At 43.6% G+C, this 27,281-nt stretch overlaps 2 protein-coding genes across 2 annotated transcripts; both read left to right on the forward strand.

The window, feature by feature from the left end:
• The first annotated feature begins 4,707 nt into the window (after positions 1-4,707).
• LOC133898280 (tryptophan decarboxylase 1-like) lies at positions 4,708-6,478 on the forward strand. The gene has a single exon (XM_062338910.1). The coding sequence runs from the start codon at positions 4,829-4,831 to the stop codon at positions 6,374-6,376; it is 1,548 nt and encodes a 515-aa protein (XP_062194894.1). The 5' UTR covers positions 4,708-4,828; the 3' UTR covers positions 6,377-6,478.
• Positions 6,479-23,627: 17,149 nt separating this feature from the next.
• LOC133899283 (tryptophan decarboxylase 1-like) lies at positions 23,628-25,322 on the forward strand. Its single transcript, XM_062340261.1, has one exon. The coding sequence runs from the start codon at positions 23,756-23,758 to the stop codon at positions 25,295-25,297; it is 1,542 nt and encodes a 513-aa protein (XP_062196245.1). The 5' UTR covers positions 23,628-23,755; the 3' UTR covers positions 25,298-25,322.
• The last annotated feature ends 1,959 nt before the right edge of the window (positions 25,323-27,281 follow it).

Here is a 27,281-nt window from a genome sequence, read left to right on the forward strand (position 1 = left end):
GGCATAGCGGTCCCTGAAATACTTGCACGTCCCTTGAAGTATGAACTTTACAATACCCACCAGCGGTAACTTCCTCACACCTTTCATCACCCAGTTATAAACGCCTGCCAAATTTGTAGTCATAATGCCGTACCTAGCCCTGTTTGTGTCGTAGAGTAGAGCTCACTTCTCCTTCAGCTCATTCTTAATCCACTCGCTAAACGACTTAGTAGATGACCTTATCCTCCGTGTAATGCCAACTTCATTGTTTATTTGGAAGAACTAAAGATGTATTTGTTTGTCCTCCAGTCCCCTCATGGGCCTTCCTGCACACTCATGTGTTTGCTTCTTTGTCAGCTCATTCGATATCTTCCCATGAGCATCAAACTTATGCTGCTGGTTCTAACCGCATAACCTCTTGAATATGCTCATGAGGTTCTTGTTCTTGAATTGGCCGAAGAAGTTTTCTCCCAAATGCTTTATGCACCACCTACTCCCGAGATCTAGCCACACGGGTCCCATCCTGCCATCGTCCGTTCTGTTTTGCAGCTCCTGAATTAAAGAAGCATAAGGCACACGCGCAGTTGAACACCAACAATTGTCATCTTGACACGATAGAAGAACCAATACCAACAACTTGTGTTCTCACTCTCCATAAATGCAAATGCCAATGGTAGAACTTGGTTGTTCCCATCAACTCCAATAGCAGTCAGGATCTGGCCATTGTACTTCCTGGTAAGGAAAGTATTGTCGATGCACAGAATAGGCTGACAATGCTCGAAAGCTTTAATGCATGCTCCTAATATAAAGAAGCATCGCTTTATGACACACTTGCCCGGTTTTGACAATAATGCATACTTATCAATGTCGTAATACGTCATCGGGTTCCTTCGAGCTATGGTCTAGAACAAGTGTGGAAGATTGTCATATGATGCTTCGTAGGTCCCGAACCTCATCTCAATTGCCTTCTTCTTCGCCCTCCATGCATTATAGTAGCTGATACTCCTCAATTTGTCTAATTGTAGACTCTGGCTCGTAGTTCATGTTGTTCACAATCTGGACGTACATCACCTTAGCGGCAAAGGCTGAGGTGATGTTCCTATGACTAGGCTCAAGTTCGTCCAGGGTGCAAGTGTGCTCCACCACTATAGGTACCTCCCAATACTCAACTCACTTCCCCTTGAAGTCGTGCACCAGCCACGGGCAACCCTCCTTCACACACTTGACATCATATTCCTTCTTGCTTGACTTGATAACATAAAACTACTAACGAAGTGATGGCGCTCATTGAGTGACAACATCCTTCATGGTCTAACTGGTATGATACCTAGCACTCTCGGTCACCTCGTTCTTAGTATACTCTCAGGCCACTTGATTCCCCGCATTCATCACAAGGTTAATAAAGTTGAGATTTTCCCAGTCCGTGGGAATAGGAGCGTCGCCCTCATCATCCGACATGTCATACTCAGGATATCTATCTACCTCACGATCATCCCGCTCAATCTGTTCAATTAGAGAAGGGATATGTTCCCCCTCGTTTCACCGGTTGGTTCCGTCAGATAATTCGATGAATGTCCACCATCCGAATCGACATCGTCATAATACTCCTCCTCATCACCCTACTCCTCCGTGACCCCACTCTCTATCTCCCCAACTTCCTCCATATTCTTTCATTGCACAAGCAACATAGGAGGTCAACCTCTTTTCACAACATCCTATAGGTACCTCCTCCACACTTGATCTTGACCGAGAATGTACACCTCCCAGTACACACCATTTCTCATATGGTTGCCCACAATTCTAATGGTGATCTCTTGAATATCGGGGTCTATTTTGAACTCCCGCATCAGCCAGACATATAAGTGTTCAACACTTTTATGCATAGGTCTGAAGATATCCTTATCTATTGACTGAAATACAGACAATACTACTCCTTTAGGACCATATAATATTTTGTTGTCCCCATAAGCAATAATAAACTGTCACAGGTTCGACATACCTGTCAACCATCGATAAAAATTATAACATTATTACGATTGAACAAAAATAATTATGTAAAATTATATCTACAATGAAAAATTCATTACAAGCATGGCAACAATTATTCTATATTGCAAAAAGATATTCCCGGATCGCTACATCAAACACCTCCAAATCCTGCATCTACTACCTAACTTATGACTATAATATGTCTAAATCATACATCTAATACATAACATATATCTAAATACTACATCTAATTGCTAAAATATGCGTACAAACAAGATCTAATTGCTATACTATATCTAACCCTAATTCTAAATCTAGATCTACATCTTAATCTACGTCCAGTGGCTATCCTACTGAGTTTGTAAAAAAATCTCGGTCTAATCTGTAACTTATAGCAAAACCTACCAATAATAGCTATCCTACCGAGTTTATAACAAAATAAAAAATAATATACCTATTTATTTTAGCAGAGCTTCGCCACAAATTTCTTCCTCCCCTCCTCTTTCCTCTCCTCTCTTCCTCTCCACCCTCTCTCAGCTTGGTGCAATGCAAATTGTCGGCTAACATCGGTAGGGGCATGCCGACGCTTTTTTATACCCAGAAGATCTTGCTCACTGAACATGCGAAACCTTCTAGGTGGACCCGCCCAGCGTCGCAAATATGAAGATCTTGTTTGTTCAATGAGCAACATGAAGTTCTCACTCGCTGAATGGGCGAGACCTTCTTTAAGCGCTAGGTCCCACAAAGTCTCACACGTTCATCAGGTGACATCTTATTATCGCCCAATTAATGGACGACGGTAACCTATTTCTATCAAAATTTCAACTAGATGTATAGCTTTGAAAAATTTCAAATTTTCAAACAACTATATATATATATATATATATTTTACGGTGAGGCTATTCTGCGTCTATGCGCAGTTGCTATTCGTACTGCGCACATCCCCCAGTTACAACCCGAAACACTGTGAGTTACAACTTATTATTCGCACTACGCACATCATCAGTTACAACCTGAAACACTATGAGTTACAACTTGTTAGGTAGACCAGTTACAACTTCACATCCAGAAATGCATAATTGCAACACGAGAAGCTAACACTGTGAGTTACAATTTGTTATTTGCACTGCGCACATTCTCAGTTACAACTCGAAACACTGTGAGTTACAACTTATTAGGTAGACTAGTTACAACTTCACGTCCATAAATGCATAATTACAACACGGAAAGCTAACACTGTGAGTTACAACTTGTTATTCGTACTGCGCACATCTTCCAGTTACAACCCGAAACACTGTAAGTTACAACTTATAGGATATACGTAGATATAAACTACGATGAGCATACCTACAAAATATACATACAATATATATATATATATATATATATATATATATATATATATATAAACGTCGTTTTCATGTTGCGACGGGGCGAATTGTCAAGTCTTTGCTCCTTACCAACCATGTACGTTCTCTCTAGCTACTGCTATTCACGCCTGGTGACTAAGTCATCTTAATAAACTAACCAGCACCCTGACTAAAAAAAAATGCATATCTAAATATATAGTATAGTACTTAATATATATATACACACCGCGAGTTTATTCTGCGTCTAGGCGTAACAGTGAACTATGTTGCGCTACCCTCAGCTATTGTAGCCACCTTCGCACCACTTCAATTACGACTAAGAAACTAGTTAGTTACGATAGCATATATAGGTGAGTTACGATTATATGATAAAAAGTGTATAGTTACGAGAAGCATTGTAATTTACTGTTGCACTACTCCAGTTACGATGGCATATATATGTGAGTTACGATCACATAATAAAAAAGTTAATTACGATAGTAACTATATTACCTTTTGGATCGTAACTAGGGTGTGAATATAGGTGATCCAGTTGCTATCACAATTACGACTAAGAAAATAATCAATTATGACAACACAAATAGTTAAATTACGATTATAGGACAAAAAGTCAGTTACAATAGCAAATATACTGCTTTTTGATCGTAACTGTGGGTGTGCACAGAGGTGATCTAGTTGCGATCATATGACAAAATATATATAATTACGATTAGATAAAGTACTCAATTACAACTATAAATATTTATAGTAACTAACGTATCTTGTAAGTAGTAATTATACTATTTTTTTATCGTAACTATAGAGTAGTATAATAGTATAATAGTAAACTACAATATATTTAAACACATAATAGACATCCAGTATATACATGCGCGTTGTTTTCACGTTGCGACGGGGCGAATTGTCCCAAGCCTTTGCTCCTTACCAACCACGTACGCTCTCTCTAGCGACTGCTCTGCACCCCTGTGACTACGGCGTCGTAGCAGTCATTGGTCATCGCTTCCGCTTGTACTTGGCACAAAGCCTGAAAAACCAAAAATTCCTTTCGAAAATATTAATTTTTCCTCGTAGCGACGCGATGCACGGGACGCAGCCGACCGCTTGACTTCTGCCGCTCTGACAAGGCTCTCACCTACCCTCATTGTCCGCCACCGCCGTCAGCTTCATAACGGGCGCATGCACCCGGGTCCAAATTGAACTCTCGTCACCCGCATGACTGCAAGCATGCTGACCGCTTGACTTGTAGGAACCGCGCCTCTCACCTACCCTCCTCGTTTCGTACGACCCGTGCAACGCCCACTTCGCCACGCCATTTCCCCTATATAGCCCACCCATTCCTAATTCCCAGCTTCTCATCACCAAGCTCCAGCAAGCAGTCAAGCAACCAGCTAGCTCTAGCTGCAGCTTCGTCCTTGCTCTCTTCTATAGCTTCGTCGCGGCCACAAATTAAGCGCACCTCTGCACGTCTCAAACTAAGTCGTACGTCAGCCATGGGCAGCTTGGACACCAACCCGACCGCCTTCTCTGCCTTCAGCGACGAGGCCGGCTTCCAGCCCCTCAACCCCGAGGACGTCCGCTCCTACCTCCACAAGACCGTTGACTTCATCTCCGACTACTACAAGTCCGTCGAGTCCATGCCCGTGCTCCCCGACGTCAAGCCGGGCTACCTCCAGGATGAGCTCGGTGCCGCGCCACCCAGTTACTCGGCGCCATTCGAAGTCACCATGAAGGAGCTCAAGGCCTCTGTCGTCCCCGGCATGACGCACTGGGCTAGCCCCAACTTCTTCGCGTTCTTCCCATCGACGAACAGCGCTGCGGCTATCGCCGGTGACCTCATCGCCTCAGCGATGAACACCGTTGGGTTCACATGGCAGGCGGCGCCGGCGGCCACCGAGATGGAGGTGCTGGCGCTAGACTGGCTCGCTCAGCTCCTGCGTCTGCCCACGAGCTTCATGAACCGCACCAGCGCCGGACGTGGCACCGGTGGTGGTGTCATCCTCGGGACGACCAGCGAGGCCATGCTCGTCACGCTCGTCGCGGCCCGTGACGCTGCTCTGCGTCGGAGTGGGTCTGACGGCGTCTCCGGGCTCCCGCGCCTGGCTGTGTACGCCGCTGACCAAACTCACTCCACGTTCTTCAAGGCATGCCGCCTCGCCGGTTTCGATCCAGCCAACATCCGGTCCATCCCCACCGGCCCAGAGACGGACTATGCTCTCGACCCGACCAAGTTGTTGCAGATCATGCAGGCAGACGTTGACGCCGGCCTCGTGCCAACCTACATATGTGCGACCGTCGGCACCACATCGTCCAACGCTGTTGATCCTGTTGGAGCCATTGCTGATGTTGCCGCCCTGTTTAATGCATGGGTTCACGTCGACGCTGCCTATGCCGGTAGCGCGTGCATCTGCCCTGAGTTCCGGCACCACCTGAACGGCGTGGAGCGCGTGGACTCCATCAGCATGAGCCCGCACAAGTGGCTGCTCACGTGCCTAGACTGCACATGCTTGTGGGTGCGCGACACGCATCGGCTCACCGACTCGCTGGAGACCAACCCGGAGTACCTCAAGAACAATGCCAGTGAGTCCGGCACCGTCACTGACCTCAAGGACATGCAGGTCGGCGTCGGGCGCCGCTTCCGCGGGCTCAAGCTCTGGATGGTCATGCGCACCTATGGCGCCACCAAGCTCCAGGAGCACATCCGGAGCGACGTCGCCATGGCCAAGATGTTCGAGGACAACGTCAGGGACGATGACCGGTTCGAGGTCGTTGTTCCTAGAAACTTCGCGCTTGTCTGCTTTAGGATCAAGCCTCGCGGCGCCATGACGGAGGAGGACGCCGACGAGACCAATCGTGAGCTCATGGAGCGCCTCAACAGGACTGGGAAGGCGTACCTGGCGCACACGGCGGTCGGCAACAGGTTTGTGCTGCGGTTTGCGGTCGGTTCATCGTTGCAGGAAGAGAGGCATGTTCGAAGTGCGTGGGAGCTCATCAAGAAGACGACCAGTGAGATCATGAAGGGAGAGATTGATGCAGAGTAGTATACATGTGTAGCGTATATAGCGGATGCACGAGTCTATTGTATTGTGATGTTTGATTCATTTTGGTTTGCCGAAAGCGAATAAATTAAAGCTGATTTTTCATACCGTTATTGAAGAACAAGTTATATTTTGTTCGGCAGTGTTGCGGTCACTACCAGATAATGGGAGATTCCTGACACACAACACACGTGTTTCATTTTCTGGTAGTGAGTCCTCAGGCTTTCCGTAAAAGGGGCTGCGTTCTGGTACCTTTCCGCAAAAGGTAGATTAGAGTATTTGCCATCCGATGTTTGTTGTACGGCCCTCCTCACGCGTGGGGTGCTCCATTTTGCGCCTGGCTAGTGCGGTTTCCACGCGTCGGCCGTCTGATTCGCTTGGGGCAAAAGATCCCCTCTGGAAAGTGCTCGATGCCCGTATTCATAGGGATGGAACCGATCAATCTAATTCGGATAATACGATTTACCACATTTTAATCTGAATGTGAATACGGATTTAGATATTCTCGAATACGAATACGAATCGGCTAGTGCGGTTTCCACGCGTCAGCCGTCTGATTCGCTTGGGGCAAAAGATCCCCTCTGGAAAGTGCTCGATGCCCGTATTCATAGGGATGGAACTGATCAATCTAATTCGGATAATACGATTTACCACATTTTAATCTGAATGTGAATACGGATTTAGATATTCTCGAATACGAATACGAATCGGATAGTTCGAATACGAATCCGCATTCGGATATCTACTCGATCTTCGAAATCCAGGTCAGAAATTTAAATTTTTGAAAAAAATTGACTGAAATTTGACAAAATTCGACTAAAATTTGTTCTAGTTTGATTGGGTCGGAATTTTAGAAATTTTGTTCAAAATTCACGTTGGAAATTCAAATTTTTGATCAAATTTAACTGAAATTTGTTCCAATTTGATTGGCTCGGAATTTCGTTCATATCTGAAATTTCTAAAAATTCAGCAAAATTTGGTTCCCTGGTTGGCGGATACGGATACGAATCGGATATATCTCGAATTCAGATATGCACATTTGAATCCGAATCTCGAAAACGAATTCGGATATATCCATTTTAGTATCCATTTCAGAAACGAATACAGATACGGATATTCATATTCGTATTTTAACAGATACGGATATCAGATATTTCGAATTTTCTGCCATCCATTTTCACCCTTACATATTCACCCCTTTCTCTATCTCATCTACCTTCGCCTAGGGGCCGCTTCACATACCATCACCCGCTGCCTTCCCCTCCCATGGCTCCTTCACTCGGCTACCTAACTTCCTGTGGCGCGCAATGCCCCATGTCCTCTCCCCTCCCCTCATCTCCCACACCAACCAAGGCAAGGCTACATTTGGTTTCTTTGCCCCCTTCCATTTCTTTCTTCTCCCAAGACAACAAGGAGGTGACCAGCAGTTTGATCCGATGGGGATGAGGTCGATTTGGGTGAGCAAAAGCTTGATCCGGAGGGGAGGGAGCCGCTTTGGGCCATCAGCAGCTCGATTTGGTGATGAAGATGCCGATTCAGTTGACCAACAGTAGTGGGGAGGACGAGTAGCAGCTCGATGTGGTAGGGAGATGACAAGCAGCAGCTCGATGCAATGGGGAGGATGAGCAGTAGTTCGTTGCAGTGGGAAGGACTCCTCCCCGGTCGGTGCTGCCCGCGTCGTCTCGTCATCACACGACACCACTGCCTCTTCCCCTCCTGATGTGGCTCGCCTCCTCCCCGCTCCGTCACCTCCTCTTTTCTCCTAAAGCCGAATCAGCTCATTGCTGGCTCCTCCTCTCTGCTACCAAGCACCTCCTCCACCTATCATTGCTTTGCCACCCTTTGGAGGCACGCTAGGCCATCAGCACTGCCATTTGCACAATTCTCCACTGAGGTGATCGCTGAAGCTCTTCTTTCTTTTCCTTTTTTTTTTTGCTTCATTCCTTTTTACTTTGTAGGGCTTATTTATTTATGCTTTTGATTCAATTATTGCTATGATTTGCCATAGAATGCTGCACGAGTAGAGGTAATCAATGTGCATGAGGTTCCAAAAAACAAATAGCTTCTTGCCATCGATACCGTTTTGCATTGCTACTACAAGTAGTAGATTAGTTTTTGTTGTGTAATGCTTCCATGATTGATTTTAGTTCTGCAATTATGCATTGTCTATGAGTAATGTTGCACATGGCACTTGTGTGCATTCACAATTCTTGATTTTGCAGAAGCCGACTATTATGGTGGATAAAACTACATCAATATCTCTTTGTTTGCTACTTTGTAAATATGTATGGTACCTATATTATGAATCTTGATTTTCGATCCTTTGCTTAAGTAGCCTTATTGGTAGTGCGATCTAGGCGTTGCTGTGGGATTGGCGGGAAGGTTCTCGTTGGCTGTGAAGCACCGTGGTGTGGTGCGGTCCATGTGTCGGGGCAAGCACCAAACCAAACATTACCGACTAGAGGCGGTGGTGAGGTACTGAGCTTGTACTGCCCATTGCTCCCTGCGTATTTGTTTGGAGAATGGATATGCTCCTGCATATGCATGTATAACTAGTTCTATTTGTGTTTATTCAGGCTTGCAATTTGCATATTGCAGATACCTAACTCAACTGGAGCTTCTGGATTTTTTTAGCTGCTATTATTCTGGTAAGTGAGGGATATTCTATAGCTACACGCACATACTTGCACTTTAGATGTAGCTCTACAACGATTTCTGCAAGTCGATGAAGCTCTCTATACAGTTAGTTGGTATCACTTAATCAACTGAGTTGTACAGGTAAAACTGTGGACAGGAAAACAAATTTCCTGCAGAATCTTATAATCATACGTGGTCCCTTCCTAGATTGGGTTAGCTGATTGAAATAGATTTGATTCATCATGGGTTTATAGTTTGCTTATGCTTAGGTAGAATCTGGCAAAAAGATGTAAAACGAGTTATTTTAATCTTATACTTAAGTGTTTGCAATAGGATAGTAAGATTGCCATCCTTTTCAGCTTTGTATCTTGAGTTCAAAGATCAAGTTCTCCATCTATGCAGGGTGCTGGCAGAGCTCCAGCATAGTATATGTTAATGGATAGATCAGCTCTCATAACCCAGGTTTGCTAACTTTTTCCCTTTCTTGTTGTTTTAGTTTTCTCATGTACATACCTAACCCTTGATTTATTAATGAAAAATGCACTGTGGGAACTAACTAGCAGTTTTGCATCAAAAGATTATAAGGTTGCCCCCTTTGAATTGTTATAGTGCCTTGTCATTGTGCACAAATTCGGTGGCTTTACAAAATAAAGTAATTCATTTTTGATAACAATAGGAGTTTAGGGAATTAGGAAATTTCTATGTCTTCACATAATTTATGCCTTGAATACCGACCTATAAGTGTTAGAAAATTGAAAATATGGTGACATAGTAGTCTCCTTAAAATACTGTTTCACTGAATAGTTATAGAATACTTTGGACTGATAAGAAACCAGTCTATATTAGGATATCACGACAAGGTTTTTCATAACTATTCTATGATGATTTACCCTTACTTTTAAGTAGCGTGGCTGTAACAACGTAGGGATTTCTAATTAAGTGCCATGCACGTTACTTTGCCTTGCCTACTTATGCAGGATTGCAGTATTCGGACGCATGTTGCCTCGATGCTTTACAGTCATTTGGATGTTCACGAGTAGGCCAATGATTAAAGAATTAGCTGTTGTTTCTGATGCTGAGTATATACCATCCTGTGAAGAGCTTCTACAAGTACAGAGGAATATATGCTAGTGCTGCTCCATTGAGCATGGTACTTTTGGCATCCCTCTTGATTTCTTCCTGCTTCCCCAAGTTTCACCTGCAAAAATATATCTACATAGCAATGTATATTTATTTGAATTCATCCTGATCTGTGTTGGTCCTTTGGTTAAGACAAGACCAGAAATGCCAAGAAGGCCAATTAACTGATATGGTGCGAGCCTAGATTTTTTTTTTGTCCTGTTATTGTACCGGCATCATCCTTCCCGTCATCTTGAGTTCGGTTGTGCCATGTTATTGTACCAACATCATCTGATTGTTAGATATTATTTAGAGTTTGGGTTGGAGAGGAAGCTTACAAGGGTTTTTTTTTTTCACATGGCACTAGAGATATACCCTCACTATTAAGAGTTTTGCTTGGGACATCTAAGCTTGATGCTAGCTAAAACTGGTCAATGCCCCTCTTCATGCCTATGAGGAACTTCTTTGTTGGTTCCCTGACAACTGTTTCATCCACTTTTTGCTTTATAGCATAGTGATGTTTTTTACGTTATCCAAGAGGTACAAGGCTTCATGGAGCCCATGTAATCAAGTAATTATTTGGTTTGTCGGCTTAGAGGAATTTTTTTTGTCCCTGATAATATCTTTTTTATATGCAGATCATGGTCAAGTTTAGTGAATGTTATTTCCTGAAGCCTTGTTTGTTTATTAAAGTATGGACATTTTGCTCATTTTTAGCAATGCTAAAGATAGTATTGAGTTCTCATGATTGTTTCTAAACTATGCGATGTTGTGATGAAGATTGTATCTACCATCTTTGTTTGACAATTAAGATTTTTGGCCGTGCTGAGGTTTTTCGCTTCATGTATAGCCAATGCTTGGTTTGCAGCTATTTTTTTTGAAAGAGATACTAAACTTCCAGGACAACGGTCAAGATCAATATTTGTGTTGAGATGTGTATCTTTTTGTTTGTTTGCACAAAGATTTGTTCAATTTCCAGATAATGCAATCATGACAATTGTTACGGCTGCTACAGGTATCCTCCATGCATTGTGCCTTGAGCTCCTCTAGAGTACATGCAACATATTCAATATGGATGGCTTTAATGTCCTTAACGCACGAAATCAGTGTAGGTGCTTCTTTTGTTGGAGGGATTGATTTGGCTTTGGAGTGAGGTGAGATTTGGTTCTACCATTTTTTTTTTCTTTTGCTTAGATTCTTTCATCTGAGATCATGCTGAGTTGAACGACAATGCTATAGATATAAAAGGTACGATTGATCTATGAATGTATAATTTGTTTTAGGAGACTAATATGGTGTGCTTGAATATGGTATGATTTATAGGAACCTGTTGGTTGAATTTGGATTTTGATTTAGCAGTGTGCCAATTACTCCTTCTCGACGCCAAGCGTCTCCTCTGTTCGCAGCCACCCTGGCTCCATTGGTCGTCTTGCATCGATGCCGCCATGGTTCTCCACCAACGTGATAGCCGATTCCAATCGGTTTGTGCTCTTTTCCTTTTCCCAGATATGTGTTCTACATCCTTGTTCTTTTAAGTTGTTGGACCATTTCCGATTTATCTCTGCAAAAAATCTTCCAAAGAAATTGCCATACGTTGTTAAACCATTTTCAGTTGCCTATTTATAAGGGGTTGATATTGAAGATATTGAACTAAAGAATTGTACTATGAGATCATCAAAGTATCAATATCATGTCTATGCTCTTTGTCCAGTATATCCTAATATATTTGCAATTCATGCCGGCCAAAATACACACACATGAATTCACATTAAAAGTTATCAAGGCTTAATGCATGCGCGCAGGGGCACTCACAAGACACTAGTAAATATAATCATAAACTGGTTCTTGAAACTTCCACCAACTGAATAATCGGTGGGTCATGTCATCGGTTGATATATTCAGTACCTTCAAACCATTGGTGTTTGTCGGCCTCCTCTCTGTGTCGGGGAAAGGTGAACCTTGAAACCCTAAACAACTCCCCCTTCTCAAATCCTAACCCTCAAAGCTCAATTAAATCCAGGTGATTGCTCCGACGCTCTTTATTTAGAGAAGTAATAATAGCCAGTAAGTGGGATAATAACATTTGTTGACACCAATCACCCTTTACTTTAGATGTCTATGTACCTTTTTTATTAGTCATCTCCCAGTTATATTTTTAAGCTTTTGTTAGATCTAAGGTGGTTTAAATTTAGCAAAAATAACAATTTATTAAGCAAGGGTGAGCAAAACAGTTTTTAGATTGCGACTAATAAGTGATCAACTTTGGTTCATGTAGAAGCAAGGGTATTTATATACCTATCTACCAACTATTTCTGTTTAAACCCACGATCGGGTGGGGCTTGAAAATTTTTAGGCTTTCCTGGCCTATAGCCCAGCAAATCCCCATTTCTCAAGCCTGAAGCTCAGCCCAACAAAGAAGCCGGCCTCCAATTTCCAGCAACAATACAGAAAAATATATCTTGGTTAGCTTTGGTCAGTTTTTGCTTCTCACAAGCAAAAGTTAAAACAAACAGCTGGTTCTTGAAATCAATTCTCAAAATCTGCTTTATTTACTACTTGAATCCAATAACTGATCTGAAGCTGCTTTTGTGGATTATGGGAGGTGATGTCCTCAGGCTGACACTAGGGACGCTACATATATTATATACTTAATCTATATTAAATGTCAAATTATAATTTGCTTCTGGAGAATAATAAGCTTTTCCAAAGCCACAATCAAGAATTAACTTTTCCAAAAACCAACTCTCAAACAAACAGATCCAGACCTGCAAACTAGGGACCAAGACATTGGGGGACTAGAGGGAATCCTGGCCAGCCATTGATTGATGTGCACCTCATTCAAATTTAAAGTCTCCATATAAACTATAAAAAAAATCTTTATTTTGTACCCGCCGATAACTGTTTCTTGGTGTATGGCCCCTTCGATAAAATTTGGTGGCGCCTAAATTCAACAAAAATGCATTCAGTCACGTCGTGAATGTGATAAATTCTGTCTTTTCTGCAACAGTACGCTATGGCCTTACACTTGACTTGGCCGAGATGATCTGATTCTGAACGCAACGCTATAGCTTACGGCTCTAGTTAAACACAGCAACCGATAATCAATATTCTATCTCATGCCCTTGTGAACGGGAGCTTATAATTTTATGAGGTTTTTAATATTATTATTTTATCAAAAATTGTAAAAATAATAGTTAAATTCATAAAATTGTAAGAATAGGTACTGTCGGCACGCGGAATGTCGACACGTCACTTTTCAGATCTGAAATTTATAAACATTTTTTTAGATATCTTAACGAATTTAAGTAGAAAAGTGTTTTACTAGAAAGCTGTAGATCTCATCGAAAAGAATAATTTTTATATAAATATCATCTTCATCCTATATCATATCAAAAGTAATGGATTTTTTTAATACCATCTGTGGGACATATAACTTGTCGACACTGCAGGTCTCTTAGTATACTGCCATGTAGGATGTCAGCATGTGGAGTGCCGACGTGTATTAGTCAGCATTCCCGCGTGCTGGCAGGTACATATTTTTACAATTTTATAAATTCACCTATTATTTTGACAATTTTTCAAAAAATACTATTATTGAAAAAATTTGAAATTTTCTCCGGTCATATATGCACGTCTAAGTAATCGATCACGTTTAATCTGATGGACGACTAAGTAATCGATCACGTTTAATCTGATGGACGACTCGGCTGCATGCGTCATCCAAACTTGCTAAACTCGGCTACTGAATTATTCCTACCTACCTCACCGTCACCGGCCTTCTAGTTGCAGCAAGGAGATCAGAAACGAACGAGCACGTAGTAAAAAGGTGATTTCTGTCGGTAAAAAATTTCGCTGGTGACCGAATAGTCCGCGTTTGCATCGGATGAACCATTGCTTCCTCATATGGATCTATACACACTTAGCAGTGCGTACGACTAGAATGTTATGATTGGAACTAGGTAGTGCAGTTGACAAAGTACTTTCACTCATGTTGTACGTATGAAATTTGAAGCACTTGCAGATAAATATAGACCTCGCATATTCTATAATTCAATAATAATGTCTAATGCAATGAATAAAAAAGCAAGAGGACGTACATGTACATCTATGCATGTTTGAGTTTGGGCTTACAATACTTGGACAGAATTAAATCTGTCTCTCGCTTGCCTAGCTCGCTCGCAGTCGCAGGGTGGAATTTCTACTTTTTAGTTTTTTAATCATATTTTACAAATAGATTATTCTAAAAACTTGGTTAAAAAATAGATATTTTCATAGCGTCATATACTCTGACACCGTTAATCTATTAGCCCATCTCCAACAGCTACCTCAATTTTTCATCCTCAAAAATACTATTACAGCATCCTCTATCACTATTACAGCATCCCTTATTTTTTCATCTGCAGCAGTTACCTTATTTTCTACTTTCTACTCCTCTTTTTCTCTCTCCGGTCCCGCTGTCTGCCTATATGAACAGTACATCTGCAGGGTTTCTACAGTACTGCTACAGTAACAGACGGTGCTTTCTTCCAGGACCACTGCAAGTCTGGGTAAACAGTGCTACAGTGTTATGGGTGCTACAGTGTGCAGTGTTTCTATAGCACTGCTACAGTACCCGACGTTGCTTTCTTCCCCGGGCCGCTGGAAGTCTGTTTAAACAGTTGCTACAGACTGATACAAAGTGCTGCTGCAGTGTTACGGGTGCTACAGCAACTCCGCAGATTTGCAGCCCATTCCCCCCTCGTAGTACTCTAGCACTATGGACCGATTCTGCTGGAGATGTACATTACGTGAACAGTGACCCACAAAACACTGTAGCACTGAATTGCAAAATTGCTTCCTCTGCTGGAGATGACCTTACACGGCGTCATCTTATGATATTGTAGATCAATGATACAAGACTAAATTTTATGAGGCCCGCTTCTTCCCCATCTCATTGTCCCCATCTCGCTCGAGGTCACGCAGCGCCGCCGCTCCCGAGCCCATGTCGCATTGCAGTTGCCGATCCCACGTCGCGTCGCCGGTGCCGAGCCCACGACGCAGCCCCCGTCCGCCCCCTTCCCCCCAAGTGTGCGACTCTGAAGCCCACGCCGCGCCACCGGATCTCGCGCTGCGCCACCGCACCCAAGCCTGCGACGCCCTTCTAGTCCGAACACCGGCAGCGGTGCTAGCAGATCTACGGTGTCGCCTGGTGAGGGAACAGAGCGGTGCTAGCAGATCTATGGTGTCGCCTGGTGAGGGAACAGAGCGAAGAGGAGAAGAGGAAACACACAAATGTCCACGGGAGGTGATACCATCAACGTTACTCGAGATGAATGGATCAAGTTGTACGGGGTTATATGCAGGACTGCCGGAGTGATACAGGCATCCAAACACTACCCTTTAGACTTCCCTAATTAGATAGGCTCTAAGTAATTTTGTCCTTGACATGCCCAATTATACTTACCATGTTTCACAGTTTTTGGGTTCACTCAAAATAGAGAGAAAGCCTTTTTGGGATTTTTTTTGTGCAAATACCTTTCTGGATTACCTATGTCAGTTTTTTTTTGAAAAAATATGTCAGAGTTTGATTTTTTACACTACTATAGATACCTTTATCAGTGTCGGTTCAAAATCGCTATCAGTGACGTGTATGGAACCGGCACTGAAAATCATTATTAGTGCTGGTTTGTTTTTACCAACAAGCACTGATAGGTATTTCCCGCCCTTTTCAAGATGCGGCGGTTGCCGCCAATACTCTGATAGTTTCAAATTTTGGCCGTTGCCGGAAATAGATACGGTATATTTATAGACACATACATATAAATTTAATTTACGAGACATCAAATTATATCACAGCATATATACACAAGCACATATAAACTTCATTTCTAAAATATCAAGTCTCGTCACAGTATAGATACACCACATACATATGAGGTTTTATTATAACAATGAAAAAGAGTTTAAGGTTTCTTACTAATCGAAGGTTCTGAACTCTGCTTTTTCTTGTTGGATGAATGTAACGTGAGAGAGGAGCCAAATTCATAGAACTCGCCAGTTGGATTGATGACTTGGTCATTGATGAACCCGACATGTTGTTCTTGAAGTACGTTGATTTCAATGGCCATGAGTTGATCTCTGGACAGCACGAGGAGCTGCAATTTCAAGAATTGAAGAAATCAATCCTTATGAACACATGTTGGACCTAAAAATTAGTCATCAAGATGTATGTCGCATACCTTAACATTGACCACCTGGTACGATGCGTCTCCATTGAATTTGTGCATGAATTTTATTACATAAAAACCACATAAATTATTTCCTGGGCCCTGTTTCCTAGAAGGAAAGTCATGTCAGATAATCCATTATTTCACGAATGCCGGTGTCTAATACTCTTCTTGATGTATCGTAGGTACACTCTGTATTTATGTGATTATTACCGTAAGTAGACTTAGATTCAATCCAATTAAATATTACAAGAGCAATAACGAAATGGTCGGATTTTACCTTTGTAGCAAGTCAATGACGGGTTGGTAGGTATCTTTTGGATTATTTTGTGAATCTGGCTGGATGACAAGAGGATCTAGTGTTAACTTCACATAGTTTACAATAGGTTAGTTGGTCCTAATTTCTAACTATGTATTGCTCAAAAAGAGAAGAACATTCATGAAGGGAAACACATACCCAAAGTGGTAGGGCAAAGCATGTATTTCTTCAATTGTAGCTCCAGAATACACTTCAATGTATAGTCATCGGTTCCTTTTGGATCGGATTGCATCATTGTCGGGTTTACATGATGTGGGTTGATGAATCCCACATGGTAGATGCCCTTGTCGAAGATTAGTTCCCAACAATATGTTCATAAATTGACTGGGTACCTTCGAGTGCAAGGATTAATCACGAGACGAGACAAATGATGTATACAGGTTCGGGCCTCCTATTGGAGTAATATCCTACATCCTATAGGGGTGTTGCTGCCGTATATTGATGATCTCGAGTACAAGCAATGTGGCTAACACTATTACAAAGAGTAGATTAGATCTAATCTAACCTAGGGCTAAAGTAGTCGAGTAGCTCCTTTGTTGGGGTCTTGATGCTTGCCTCTCTCTTTTCGTCTTGTTCTCTTAGTCATGCTGTTTCTCTCCCCTTAGCCTTTCCACCTTATATAGGGGTGAGGTATCAACTCATATCCAGCCATAGTCGATAGAGAGTTGTCTTCCTTAACGTCCAAGTAGATAGATATGTTTCGAATACTGATTGTATCGAGTTGGGTAACCAATCTAAACCTTCATAGTATGTACTTGCTTTATTCCGGGTGTATCAGGTACCAGTTTTGTGATATCTGGAGCTGCCTAATATGTGTTGTACCTGTCTGTGTATAATATACTCCTTATGCGCATATACCCCATAGTTAGATATTCAACAGTAGCCGCCCTAACTCTATCCAGGAGGAGAGGTTTCTATAAGCGCACACTCAAGAACCACCAAGTTTAAGTTTGGTCGAGTAAAGTGGATCAAGCTCATAGTCGAAAGAATTGAGTATGGACAGATCCTTCCTCGAGTATCGAGTGGAAGCTCAGTCGGGTCGAGTGCCCTGCGGCTAACCACACTCGAGACTTGAAGAAAATAACTCAACTGATTGACACCTGACTCTGAGTAGAGTTAAAAACTTTTCAAATTTGAAATGGCGGGTATATGCATATTTAATGCGGGCAGAAGGGTGTGTAGAGATTCGCACATCGTCATCGTTCCTCTTTTCATGCCGGTCGAAGTGTTGTAAAGGTGGGAGTGGTTGAAGAGGCGATAATTTTTTGGTTATTTACCCGTAAGACCAGACGTGTAGCGTCCATTCCTCATCATTGCCACTAGTCTTCCTGCACAAGTCTCTCGACTTTCTCCGCCCCAGCATGCACCACCACCAAAAGAAGTTTAGATCCATGGATCCTAGCTCTTCTTCGAAGATCCCGACTTCCTCCTCGTCGAAGAAGCAGTCGGACGCAGCAGCCGGCGGCACCTCGCGCGATCAGTATGATGAAGTGCGGTTCATGATCGAGGCCTGGACACCCTCGGTGGTGCAAGAATCTCGGCTGGTGGAACTCAAAGTGGAAGGAGTGGTGCCGCCATGCAGCCTGGTTGAATGGAGGATAGCATCTAGTGAGAGATTCCCTTCCTGCAAGATCGAGCATGAGTTTGTAGTTTTCGAGTCTTTCTTCCATTACGGATTTAACATCCCACCTTCCAAGTTTCTTCTCAATGTGCTCGATCGATATCAGATTGAACTTCACCACCTGAACTCCAACTTCGTCACCATGTTGAGTTTTTTTGTTTATCTTTGTGAGGCTGTCCTTGGCATCGAGCTAAGTTTAAATCTTTTCTGTACTTTTAGAAACTGAAGAGGATTACCAAAAATAAATGTGTCAGGGGGTGTGGTTTCCAATTAAGGAGTGGAATGAAAAACTCTTATATCTTGGTTCCTCTAACCTCCTCTTGGTCGAAGGATTGGAATTTGTTTTGGTTTATGTCTCCAATCCCGATCCGATTAGTTTTCCTTTAGTGTATAGATGCCTTTTCCCCGTCCAAATCTTTCTTAGACATAAGAACACTGAGAATTTGACCACACCACCTACTTCGCCAACAGGAATGGCATGCTGAGGCAATTTGGCCTAACTGGGTGTGGCCAGATATTTTATTAGTAAGAGATTGAGTCCCTTGAAGGAGCGAACGCGCCTAGCTTGGGAAAAGTGGGGATAAGGATGCTTCTAGTGATGTGGCCGAATGTAAGGCTTAGTTAGCACTTTGTCCTTTTCTTTTTGCTATGACCTTTGAGCTTTGTCGAGTAATCTTTTCTTCTCTTTTTTTTTGTCCTGCCTGCACAGGATGTCACCGCCCGGTTGAACAAGCTCTAACCCTCGATCCTTGGACATCCATGACCGGTCCATATGAAAATCATTAGAATTAAACATATTCAACTTATAATCGTTAAACATTTCAAAATCTAGAACAAATTCATTGAATTACCTCGCATCCTGATTGGTCCCTATTTTAGGGCCCATCTCCTTCTAGCACTTGGGCCTGGTCAGGGGACCCACCTTTCAAAGGCTGCCGTGTCCGATTGCGATCCGTGGGTGGATGTGCATTTTCTACAGCACAGTATTCTATCAATTGTATTAAATTCGCTATGTTGATTAATGAACATTGGATTATTATTTAAATTCAAGACTTTCAAAATATACGCAAACCACATACTAGAAAATTGGAGCTACATTTTAGGGCATTTGCAAATACCTCCCTGATTTTTTATTCTTTGCAAGTATACCACTTGAATGACAGTTCTAATGGTATTTTTGCAATTTTTTAATAGCAATAACGGTTCAAGTAGTGGCAAATTTGTAATTATTCATAGATTTTCATGTACACACCCACATCTATTTACATGTGATTATTAATCTACTTCTTAAACCATCTACAATGATAAAATAGCGATCTTTCTCTAATTTATATCATACTGGAGCTCTTGCTCATTCCAAAATTCAACACCAAGAAACAACCACATAAATTCAAATCTAGAGCAATATAGCAACTAAATTCAACTAAGAATCAAATGTAGATCATCTCTATACATCTAAAAATGACCAAGTTACAAACTTTTCCTAAATTAGATCTCAATTGAATCTCTAAATCCATAACCATAGAACAAGCACCATAAAATGGCGATCCGTGCTGTTCTGGTGGGCTTACGGTAGCTCTAGTCGCGCTTGGGGGCTCTGATCGTGCTTGCGGGAGAAGGCGGACTTTATACTACAACGCCCCATCAGTGCCGGTTGATATATCGAACCGACACTGATAGACACTATCAGTGCCGATTCTTAACTCCTTAGTGGTTATTCACGCGTGAGAGTTTAAGAACCGGCATTGATACGTCAACAATACCGGTTACTGCTGAACCAACACTGATTGTGCGCTACATATGTGGTATTCTGTAATAGTGTTATCACAAAATCTATTTATCATTAGACTAATTATTGGTCAAAATCTACAAAGTTTGAAACTTTGTGTACACCCCTTATATAAAAATAAGTGAATGGGGGTATATATGACACTGTAAACCACGTGGGACTTGCTTCACCCTCAGCAAACTGAAGATGCATGCTTCCATTTCTTCGTTCATTCACGCGCATGCAGCTTCTTACGTATGTCGAAGTATGAACTACTTTATTGACTTCATCTAGAAAAATTTGTACAACTTACGTACAAATTACGCGGTTAGTAAAACTAGCTACGACGCTTTGTACTACACACAGAGTCATGTATGTTTACTATAAACTTGGTAGGTACAGTATTGGTGACATACGCATGCATGCAACATTTCTACACTGAAGCGAAGTCTCAGAAGGTTACATTACATACATGAGCTTTTCTTACCACGTCGTACATCGTTAGCTGCATGCATGCTCGGTCAATTCAACTCGATGGTTTCACCGGTCCATGTTCAAAGTTAAAAAGCTAGAGCAGTAGCAGCAAAAGTGATGTATATCTGCAGTGGCGCTTGGCACAAAATTAGAAAGAGTCAATACTAAATGATGAATGAATTAAGAAGGCTAAAACTTAATAAGTAAATTATTTGAATACTACTATTTTTATTGAGTAGTTGCACAAATATTGAGGGACGCCAAGATCCCCTTAGCGCCAACAAAACTGTCTCTGGATATACGCCGGAAGGCTTCACTCAAACAACGCTAGCCACATAAGCATCCTCGAATATAGACGGACGGAATATATATACACATTATTAATCTATTTAACATATATGTTTACTATAATTTATGTCTGTGTACATGATAGTTACAATCTAAAAAATAGTAGAACTATAATCTGCGAGATAGAGAGTTACAATCATACGTAAAAAAAAATTAAGTTATAACTGTGTTATTGACGAACGTAACTCTTGACGAATTTCTCACATAATGACGTACAACATAAGGACCATAATTGTAATCATAGTACAATCTAAAACGTAACTCCAGTCTATATATATATATATATATATTAATTGTAACTAATTGTAACTCGTTAACCGCTCGTGTTATAATTATGTATTTTTAGATGAACTGTTATATATGTGTGTGTGAAGGATGCCTGACGATCGAGCTGACTCCAACTTGACAACAACGACGTAGGTACGCTAGCTGGCATCGATCCTCGACTACAGGATCACCAACGCGTGCGTGCGTGCGTGCACGGAGACGATTGACCGTCCACCAAGCAGAGGAGACGATAGCGCATCTCGCACGTTGGTTTGTCATAGGGAAAGTATGAACACATGCAATAACTTATAAAGAAATTCTCGTTCTCTATGTATCTTTCATTGCACAGAGACACACCCGCACAAATACACTGCACTACAAGCACATCATACTCATTATACCTATATCCGCAAGTGCACGCCTACCATACGTCTAAATTTGGTCCCCAAAATTAAGCATCTGCATGTGTATATATAAATTGTGGACACTATACACGATTTAAATTCGTTACTATAATTGAATTTTTTTATCACAGAGCGAAACTATTGACGTGTAAACCAAGCGACGTTGCCGCAGTGATTGCCCTTGCTTTGGAATGACGTACATATGCGTCGTTTTCCCGTTGCGACGGGGCGAATTGAAAACCTCTTCCAGTCTTCCGCCAGCGTTGGCAACGTCCCTAGTCTTTGCTCCTTACCAAGTTACCAACCACGTACGCACTCTCTAGCTACTGCTCTGTACCCCTGTGACTACGGCGTCGTAATAAACTACTCCTGCAGTAATAACCAGCACCCTGACTTAAATATTCTTTCTCATAGCGACGTTCTGACCACAACCTGGTTCGTCGTGCTCCATTTTCCGCACGTTGCTCTTCATAACGGGCGCATGCACCCGGATGCGAATTGAACTCCCGTCACCCGCATGACTGCAAGCATGCTGACCGCTTGACTTTCGCTACCTCCTCGTCTCATATGACCCGGTTTTTCAGCCAGCACTCTTTACTTGACACTGATACTCGGTGAATATCTGTGCCGATTGTTTACCTAGCATAATTACCATTTCTAGATAATAAAAAAAAAGAAAATTAGCAGTGACTAGAGCAGCATCCGAACCAGCTCGATTCTGAGCTGTCTCGGATGCCGCTCCTATCGCCACCATTGCGCCACCATCGTGCCTATGACCGCCAGAGTTGCAACAACCGCTGTTCCAAAGATATGGTTTTCCCTCACAAAGCAATTGATTTCTCTATAGAAATCAGAGAAACAAATTACTGCACCTCAAAAAACAGCCGATGCAAATCACAACACCTCAGTCGTACAAACAAATCACTTTCTTGAAGTATGCCTTGAGCATACAAACAAATCTTTCCCGAGCTAGTTCTCTCGGTCTTTCTTCACGCCTGGTGAGGGAACAGAGTGGAGAGGAGAGGAAGAAACACGCATGCAATCCACGGGAGGTGACCCCAACAACGTCACTCGGGATGAATGGATCGAGTTGTACGGGGTTATATGTAAGACCGCCTCATACATGGAGGGAATGATACAGGCATCCAAACACTATCCTTGTAGATTTCCCTAATTAGATAGGCCCTAAGTAACTTTGTCTTTGACATACCCAGTTATACTTACCATGTTTCATTTTTTTTGGGCTCACTCAAAATAGAGAGAAAGCCTTTTTAGGATTTTTTTTAAAATACCTTTCTAGATTATCTATGTCAGTTTTTTTGAAAAAACATGTCAGAGTTTGATTTTTTATCATGAAATCTGTTTATTCTTAGACTAATTATTAATCAAAATCTACGTTATGTACACCCCTTATATAAAAATAAGTGAATGGTGGTATGAGGCCAACTTCAACAGGGTACCCACAAAGTACTGTACCAGACGCTACAGTACCGAACAGGACTGCTACAGTAATACAGAGAATGGGATGCGTTTTGCCGGTGCTGTAGCAGTGCAAAACACTGTAGCAGTCCTGTTCGCGAAGCTGACAGTTGACCGGATGGGAAATACTGTAGCAGTACTATTTAAAGAGGCTGACAGTGGGACTGTAGAGAGAAAAAGAGTAGTAGAAGATAGAAAATAGGATAGTTGCTGGAGATAAAAAAATAAGAGATGCTATAATAGTAATAGAGAATATTATAATAATATTTTTGAAGATGAAAAATTAAAATAGCTGTTGAAGATAGTCTGACACTGTAAGTCACGTTGCCTCGTAGCAAGCACCCCTCTGACCTACCTCGTCTCGTACGACCCGTACGTGCTGACAAATCCCCGCTTCGTTACCTCGTAGCAAGCACGCTTCTCACCGACCTCGTCTCGTACGACCGTACGTGCTAACAAGTCGCCGCTTCGTTACCTCGTAGCAACCACGCGTCACCGGCAAGCCTCTCACCGATCCTCCTCGTCTCGTTGTTGGCTCGCACGTACGACCCGTGCAACGCCCACTTCGCCGCGCCACTTCCTCTATATAACCACCCATCCGAACTCCCAGCTTCTCATCACCAAGCTCCAGCAAGCAGTCAAGCAACCAGCTAGCTCTAGCTGCAGCTTCGTCCTTGTTCTCTAGAGCTTCGTTTCGGTCACAAATTAAGCGCACCTCTTCACGTCTCAAGCTAAGTCGTATGTCAGCCATGGGCAGGTCGGACACCAACCCGACTGCCTTCTCTGGCTTCGGTGACGAGGTCGGCTTCCAGCCCCTTAACCCCGAGGACGTCCGTACCTACCTCCACAAGGCCGTCGACTTCATCTCTGACTACTACAAGTCCGTTGAGTCCATGCCCGTGCTCCCCGATGTCAAGCCGGGCTACCTCCAGTACGAGCTCGGTGCCGCGGCACCCAGTTACCCGGCACCATTCGAAGTCACCATGAAGGAGCTAAAGACCTCTGTCGTCCCCGGCATGACGCACTGGGCCAGCCCCAACTTCTTCGCGTTCTTCCCATCGACAAACAGCGCTGCGGCTATCGCCGGTGACCTCATCGCCTCAGCGATGAACACCGTCGGGTTTACGTGGCAGGCGGCGCCGGCGGCGACCGAGATGGAGGTGCTAGCGCTAGACTGGCTCGCGCAGCTCCTGCATCTGCCCACGAGCTTCATGAACCGCACCAGCGCTGGACGTGGCACCGGCGGCGGCGTCATCCTTGGCACGACCAGCGAGGCCATGCTCGTCACGCTCGTCGCGGCCCGTGACGCTGCTTTGCGTCAGAGTGGGTCTGATGGCGTGTCCGGGCTGCCGCGCCTGACTGTGTACGCCGCCGACCAGACTCATTCTACATTCTTCAAGGCGTGCCGCCTCGCCGGCTTCGATCCTGCCAACATCCAGTCCATCCCCACCGGCCCGGAGACGGACTATGCTCTCGACCCGGCCAAGTTGTTGCAGATCATGCAGGCAGACGTCAACGCCGGCCTCGTGCCAACCTACATATGTGCCACCGTCGGCACCACATCGTCCAACGCTGTCGATCCTGTCGGAGCCATTGCTGATGTTGCCGCCCTGTTTAATGCATGGGTTCACGTCGACGCTGCCTATGCCGGCAGCGCGTGCATCTGCCTTGAGTTCCGGCACCACCTGAACGGCGTGGAGCGCGTGGACTCCATCAGCATGAGCCCACACAAGTGGCTGCTCACGTGCCTGGACTGCACCTGCCTGTGGGTGCGCGACACGAACCGGCTCACCGACTCGCTAGAGACCAACCCGGAGTACCTCAAGAATGACGCCAGCGAGTCCGGCACCGTCACTGACCTCAAGGACATGCAGGTCGGCGTCGGGCGTCGCTTCCGCGGGCTCAAGCTCTGGATGGTCATGCGCACCTATGGCGCCGCCAAGCTCCAGGAGCACATCCGGAGCGACATCGCCATGGCCAAGATGTTCGAGGACAACGTCAGGGACGATGACCGGTTCGAGGTCGTTGTTCCTAGAAACTTCGCGCTTGTCTGCTTTAGGATCAAGCCTCGCGGCACCATGAAGGAGGAGGACGCCGACGAGGCCAACCGTGAGCTCATGGAGCGCCTCAACAGAACTGGGAAGGTGTACCTGGCGCACACGGCGGTCGGCAACAGGTTCGTGCTGCGGTTCGCGGTCGGTTCATCGTTGCAGGAAGAGAGGCATGTCCGAAGTGCGTGGGAGCTCATCAAGAAGATGACCAGTGAGATCTTTAAGGAGTAGTATCAGCAAGTATATGCATACAACATATCTATATATTGCATGATGACTTATTTGTATATTGAGATGTTTGGTTCTTTGTTGTTTTGCCGAAGGGTGGAATAAAGTGGATATTTTTCTTGAATAATCGGGTGTTAAACTCCATGATGGGCGTCTACCCTGCTCCGGCCGGTTCAGTGACGCGCGACAGCTGCTTGATGCAATGTTGCAACATGTTGATTCATGACTGCAACAGTGAGAATCAACATGTGCAACATCTGATTTTTCAATGTTAGAACTATGATTTGGAATGTTGCAAACTCAGATATTTTGATGTTGCACCATGAGATTTCTCAATGTTGGAACAAGTGGTTTGAAATGTTGGGATTAGTGTTTTTCAATTGTGCAACAAATGACATGATCACATGATTTTGGATGTTGCGAGAGAGAAGTTAGGATGTTACCATAACTTTCTTTTGATGTTGCTAAATGTGACTTAATTTGATTTGTGTTATTTTTTATGTTTCATTAGATGTTTCATGATGTTGCAATGGCTTTTTCTATGTTGCAACATGTTGTGGCCAATTTTCCTGTAACATCATCATCATGTTGCAAAGGAATCCATTTGTTCTAGTTGCTTTCGATTTTGTTGTAACTTCAGTTTTAGAATGTTGTGCATATTACTTCCAAATGTTGTTGCATTCTAATATCTAAGCATTGTTCTTCCTATTTGTTTAGCTTGTTCTAAGACATGGCTTGGTTCTGAACTCTTCATTTTTCAATTGATTTTTGGGTAAAGATGATGCTATTTTTTTTTATATTTTCCTTACAACGGGTTGGTATTTTTGTTGCATTTTGGTTTATGTTGCGGACACTTCTGTCCGATGTTGCAGAAGTTAGTGTTGGATGTTATGGTGGAAGGACAGAGCATCCGATGGAAAATTTCCCATTGGACGTCCGAGCACTAGCAGGGCTATTTAAATAGAGGAGAAAAACCCCGCTGCAAGTCGACGGACGTAGCACCAAAATCAGAGTTTCTAAGTTTAGGTTAAGTTACTGTAGCATGTCTGGCAATTCTCTGAATTTCGTTAGGCGCTCATTGAGTGAGTTGGCTGCTCGGGTCTTTCTCTGATCTAGTGCCAGGAGGTATGTGTTCATCGGTGAGGTGAGCGATTCGGCTTTGGCAACAACAAGTGGCATCAGAGCCATGCCATTCAGTATCGCCACCACCAACTCATCCTAGGTTTTCTGTCGGAGAAGGCAACAAAGGCGGTGACAACCGCGGCCAGGTGGTACACAAGGTGGTCTGGGAGATCGGAGGAATGGCAAACGGAGGAGGTCAACTTCAGCACAATAAACTTCAATGAAGATAGGTTGGCTCTGGAAACCATCCTCCGAGTCGTGTTATCAGAAATGGTGGCAACCTTGTTGGGAAGAGCAGCGTGAAGCTGGCCTAGGAGGCTATCAAGTCCATGTATGTTAGAGTAGATCGTGTCTGCAGGGCCAAGGCACAAACAATGTGCCTGGAGTTCGATGCTCTCGAGTTCTGCGACTGGGAGACCATGGATGAGTTCATGATTAGGATCACTAGCCTGGCGAACCAGCAGATGACCTTGGGCAACCCACATGATGATGAGATGGTCATGCAACAGTTCCTATAGGCCATCCCACCGATGTACTCCCAAATCACGCTCTCAGTCGAGACATTATTTGATCTGGAGATGCTACCAGTGGAGGAATTAGCGGGCCATCTCAAGGTGGTAGAGGAGCAACATGGCGTCGACGGGGTGGTAGGTTCCAACTCAGGCGGCAAGCTACTGCTTACCGAGGAGGAGTGGCTGGCGCACCAGAAGCAGCGACAGTCTAGTGAGGAAAACACTAGGGTTCCAGATGAGGCCATGGACAACAACGTGGTGGAAAACTCTGGATGGTCATGCTCTAGGAGCACATCCGGAGCGACGTGGCCATGGCCATGATGTTCAAGGAGTCCGTGTGAGTTGACGACTGA

Source organism: Phragmites australis, chromosome 18, assembly GCF_958298935.1.
Source record: "Phragmites australis chromosome 18, lpPhrAust1.1, whole genome shotgun sequence".
NCBI classification, from domain to species: Eukaryota; Viridiplantae; Streptophyta; class Magnoliopsida; order Poales; family Poaceae; genus Phragmites; species Phragmites australis.

What these genes read in the sequence shown, in the direction of transcription:
- LOC133898280 (XM_062338910.1), top strand. Translation starts at nt 4,829, where the DNA reads ATGGGCAGCTTGGACACCAACCCGACCGCCTTCTCTGCCTTCAGCGAC.
- LOC133899283 (XM_062340261.1), top strand. Translation starts at nt 23,756, where the DNA reads ATGTCAGCCATGGGCAGGTCGGACACCAACCCGACTGCCTTCTCTGGC.